This window comes from Ciona intestinalis, unplaced genomic scaffold, assembly GCF_000224145.3.
Source record: "Ciona intestinalis unplaced genomic scaffold, KH HT000361.1, whole genome shotgun sequence".
NCBI classification, from domain to species: Eukaryota; Metazoa; Chordata; class Ascidiacea; order Phlebobranchia; family Cionidae; genus Ciona; species Ciona intestinalis.
In genome coordinates this window covers 5,149-9,881 of record NW_004190682.1, presented here as the reverse complement: position 1 = coordinate 9,881, position 4,733 = coordinate 5,149, and the positions used below count along the sequence as shown (strand labels likewise).

At 39.5% G+C, this 4,733-nt stretch overlaps 1 protein-coding gene and 1 long non-coding RNA gene across 3 annotated transcripts; one reads left to right on the top strand and one right to left on the bottom strand.

Moving 5' to 3' along the window:
- Positions 1–135: 135 nt before the first annotated feature.
- Positions 136–847, bottom strand: LOC113475401. The gene is made up of 2 exons (XR_003397154.1): positions 780–847; positions 136–724 (listed from the first exon to the last, which is right to left on the bottom strand). It is a non-coding gene; the product is annotated as an uncharacterized LOC113475401 (long non-coding RNA).
- Positions 848–1,184: 337 nt separating this feature from the next.
- LOC108950602 lies at positions 1,185–3,441 on the top strand. Of its 2 annotated transcripts, XM_026839518.1 has the most exons (4): positions 1,185–1,403; positions 1,461–1,719; positions 1,786–1,818; positions 1,886–3,441. In XM_026839518.1, the coding sequence occupies exons 1-4, from the start codon at positions 1,203–1,205 to the stop codon at positions 3,379–3,381; spliced, it is 1,989 nt and encodes a 662-aa protein (XP_026695319.1). In that variant the 5' UTR covers positions 1,185–1,202; the 3' UTR covers positions 3,382–3,441. The 2 variants fall into 2 exon arrangements, with proteins under 2 accessions (XP_026695319.1, XP_026695318.1); XM_026839517.1 differs by having other exon boundaries at positions 1,461–1,818.
- Positions 3,442–4,733: the final 1,292 nt, after the last annotated feature.

Here is a 4,733-nt window from a genome sequence, read left to right as displayed (position 1 = left end):
ACCATATTATAGAATTTTCGCACGCACCAGCTTGGAATATGTTATAGCGCTACGTATTAGCTACAAAATGAAACATTAATTTCTTCAAAAAAATGGGGGCTTGGGTTCAGAATACAGACAAGTATGAGTCATAACTATAATTCCTTGTTCATATATTTTATTTGCACGAACGCTAAAATTATATGCGCATAAATCGACGTAAATGTCATTCACAAAAATAAATAAATGCGGAAAAGTTTATGTACTGCACCACGGTTCTTTTTATACAAGTTTTATTCATCAAAACACCCAAAGATTTATCAATATGGCTATTAACATACGGCATAAAAGCATAGTAATACCATCTTGTTTCAAATTAAAATCGGAAATCTAATAGTTCCACTAAATAACTAAAAAGTAAAACATTAATTTCCTTAACTTGGTGCGGGGATGGGTGTCAAATATTGTGAAGAATATTCGTATAACTTATGTCACTTTACCGTTTATTGACTTTTTTTATTCAAACTTAAAAAACAAAAGTTGTTTTTGTAACTAAACATTTGTTTTGCAATAACATGTTGTTGTTATTGTAACTGTTCACTTGTTTGGCTCGAGTATGATATCTCCGTGTTGATAATGTTCGCACCCGACCTTTGAAGTGGCGGTGAAGCTTTAATCAGAGTTTGGAGCCTCGTTAGTGAAAGTTGTACATAAACCCTGTTTAGAGGTGCAGTCATTCCAGTTCCTGTGAACACCGTTACTCTGACAGTCGACACAGTGATATTATATTGCAAATATACCGAAGTTCTGCCGAATTTTTTTACGAAATCTGAAGATCACCTTTAACAATTTAGACAAACGTGATGGCGACAAAGGTTAGTTTTGCTATTTGTTATGTAACGTATCTGCTAGCCGCTGGCATACAATATGTTCTTCGTTTATTTGTGTTTTTATTACTATTGTACGTGTATGCTTTATAGATACCAACTAAATGTACACGCGGCAAATTTGCTCAGCGTGGTTTGAGGGCACGTGTTGTTCGATACCCAATTGGAATTTCAGGGAAACAAACAGCAAGGTTGTTTCCAGAACCAAAATGGAAGAAGAAGGCTCTGTTCATCACGGACAGCAATGGGAGAAATTTGGTTTCACCATGTGTGGTTCGTCCTTCCAATGGGTTCCCATTCGACCTTTCCATAATCTCTGTACCCGGTGGCTGCATCATGCACGGAGACATTGAGTTGCGATGTCCCGCTTCAATCATGAAGAATGTTGATGCTGTTATTATTGGTCTAGGTACGAATGATGTTCTAGGATTCTCGAGGTGGGAAGTGAACGAGAAGCCACAGTACGTCGTGGATTCGATCCTACGTCGGGCAAAATGTATTATTGGTGCAGCACGAGAACTGTATCCTCATGCGACGGTATAATCATCTTGTGTATATACGCTAACATATGGATTTATACATTTATCTTTTCAGGTGTATTTCAATTCTATTTTGGCGCAAAACTCTCCATCGGGAAGAATCGTGCCGCTGCTTAATGTCACACTTAAGCCCGCGGTTATTTCTGCTGGAGCCAGGTTTATCAACATTGCCATGAACCGTACCAGTAAGCTTTGGTATGACTCCATCCATTTATCGGATGAGGGATTGTCACATATGCTAAAGCAGATAGAGGGACAGCTGCTAAATGATCAAAAAGTGCAGGTTAGAATCAAGAGCGAGTTCGAATCAAACGGTAAATATATATATATTTTTTTATTGAAAAAACTATATTTGCTATGTCTTACAATATATTCTTTAGCAGCGCGGCAAACCGAGAAGACTTCGCAGACCGGTAAACTACGATTTCCCAGTTTGTTACAATATTCAAACATACAATTTTACATTTTTTTAATTAACAGCGACTGTTCGAACGTATGCTTCTGTTGTAAAAACTAGTCTAGCCAGCAGAGCTGGGACGAGCGAAGTGCGACCAATTAAGGCGGGGACGAGCGAAGTACGATCTACTAGGGCGGGGACGAGCGAAGTACGATCTACTAGGGCGGGGACGAGCGAAGTACGATCAATTAAGGCGGGGACGAGCGAAGTACGATCAATTAAGGCGGGGACGAGCGAAGTACGATCAATTAGGGCGGGGACGAGCGAAGTACGATCAATTAAGGCGGGGACGAGCGAAGTACGATCAATTAAGGCGGGGACGAGCGAAGTACGATCTACTAGGGCGGGGACGAGCGAAGTACGATCTACTAGGGCGGGGACGAGCGAAGTACGATCAATTAAGGCGGGGACGAGCGAAGTACGATCAATTAAGGCGGGGACGAGCGGGGTGGAAAGTAGTTTGTTTGGTGGTTTGTGTGGGGGAGCTGGAAAGGCGAAAAAACTCCCGTACGATTTGGATAATGTGATTAACGCCTTTAAATCAATGGGGAAGTTTGACTCCTCTTGTACATCATCTTGGCAGGAACTTCTTTCGACATTGTGGTATAGAAAACCGTCCAAAACTGAATTTAGAAACGAATTGCGTAGGCTTAAGTATTTTTGCAAAACGCATAATGTCGAGTTGCGTTCTTTTTTTCAACAGGACAACACCCAGGAAATGTCCACCAGCAACGATGTGGTGTCGGATAGTAGTAATACGTCCGACCAACAAGACGAATACGAAGCAGCTCCGTCACCAGTGCAAGACGATTACGAAGCAGCTCCGTCACCAGTGCAAGACGAATACGAAGCAGCTCCGTCACCAGTGCAAGACGAATACGAAGCAGCTCCGTCGCCAATATCAGATGTTTCATCTCTAAAATCACAGGTAATATCGGACCAGGTAACGTGTAGTGGAGACGAGGACGAAGTTTGTATGGAATCAGGTGACTTTTGGACTTGTGGTGATTTAGTTGATACCGCTGTTTTTACTTTATCTTCAGTTGAATGGGAGAATGTCCGAAGTTCAGTAAGTAATTTTCGTATTCGATATTCTGACTGGACCGATTTATTTAGACGCGGCTTGGCGGAGAGCAATCCGTTTTGTGTCTTTACTTTCAAAAATCAACACTGGAACAAAACGTGCACGCTGAAAGGTGTGTTTCACTGCACAAGTTTGTATGATGAGGTCGCCAAGGAATTTTATGTAACTTATGAGGGTACGGTTAAACATGACACAAACGAACTTCATGGTACTAGGTTAAAGGGGGATCGTCGAAAGAATATGCAAGAAAAACTGGTTAATGTAAATCCGAGAACTGTTTACATCGATAATATTAAAGCTTTATCTCGTGACGTGTATGATTCGGGAAACCGTACCGACGCCCCAGGAAAATGTGTTCTTAAAAGAGCTCGGTACCAAGCCAGAAAAATAGACGTCCCGTCTGACAATGAAAACACTTCTTACCATCATCCGTAACTATATAGTAGGATGGGGGAAGATGGGACACCTTCAGCACATAATATTCAAATAGTCTGATCATGTTTTAAACAATTAACAACGGTGGTAGGAGTCGTGAGGATATAGTTTTAATATTCTTTGAATATTTTTTGTTTACTACTAAAAGGGACGAGAAATTAGAGTCAAAATGTGTCCCATCTTCCCCCACCCTACTATATATTGCATATACACCACCATACGCAACTATATATGATATATATATAACATTATCCGTAGGTAATATGGACATTAATTGCATTTCGGTTGGTGTTATTCGTAAGCATCCGCACATGAGCGCGTCAGTAAATTAGTGCGGCTTCTGTAGCATCTGCCGTCACAAAATTAGTGATGCCCATTCGTAACTATATATTTCATATATACCACCATCCGTAACTATATAATGCAAACATACCACCATCCGAAAGTAAATAATTTATACCACCATCCGTAACTTTGTGTTGCATATATACCACCATCAGTAACTATATAATCCATAAACACCACCATCAGTTGCTTAATTTTTTCCCTCTGTAACTATATATTGCATATGTACAAACATCGGTAACTATATAATGCAATGCATAAACATCACCATCCGTAAATACAAATGTGTAATGATATGTTGTAATGATGTGCTCGTATGGTAATTTACTCTTTTATACTTTCATGATCATTATGTTTTGACTATATAATGGATAAATACCACCATCCGTAACTATATTTTAGTCATACACCACCATCCGTAACCATTATATTTGGGTTATATACAACAATCCGTAACTATGTATTGCATAAATACACCATCATCCGTAAGTAATATGAACGTTTATTGCATTTTGGATGTTGTCCGTAAGCACCCGCACATCCGCGCGTCAGTAAATTAGTGATACCCATCCGTAACTATATATTGCATATATACCACCATCCGTAACTATATATTGCATATATACCACCATCCGTAACTATATATTGCATATATACCACCATCTTTAACTATACAATGCATATATACCAGCATCTGCAACTACATAATGCATAAACCAGGATTGTAAAAGTTGTAAATCCGGACGGTGATCGTTTAATTTTATTGAAAATCCGGACGTATGTTTTACGCGTCTGTCACCCAAGCTACCAAATCTTGTTATAAAGCGTATTATTACTAACCATCACCACATAGGAACGGTTGTTAAAGCTGCGATCTAATGTTTTATGTTCGTCGCGTGTTCGTAACTATTAGCTAACGAATTCGATCGAGTAACAAACATTGCGGTGCTGCAATTTGGTCATTATGCGCATAATTGTTACGTTTTATTGCAACATAACTATTAACC

Excerpts from the sequence above, each read along its gene's own strand:
- LOC108950602 (XM_026839517.1), top strand. The coding sequence starts at position 1,203 with ATGCACGGAGACATTGAGTTGCGATGTCCCGCTTCAATCATGAAGAAT. Across the intron at positions 1,404-1,460 it reads AACTGTATCCTCATGCGACG|GTGTATTTCAATTCTATTTT; the intron begins GTATAATCATCT and ends TTATCTTTTCAG. Across the intron at positions 1,819-1,885 it reads CGAGAAGACTTCGCAGACCG|CGACTGTTCGAACGTATGCT; the intron begins GTAAACTACGAT and ends TTTAATTAACAG.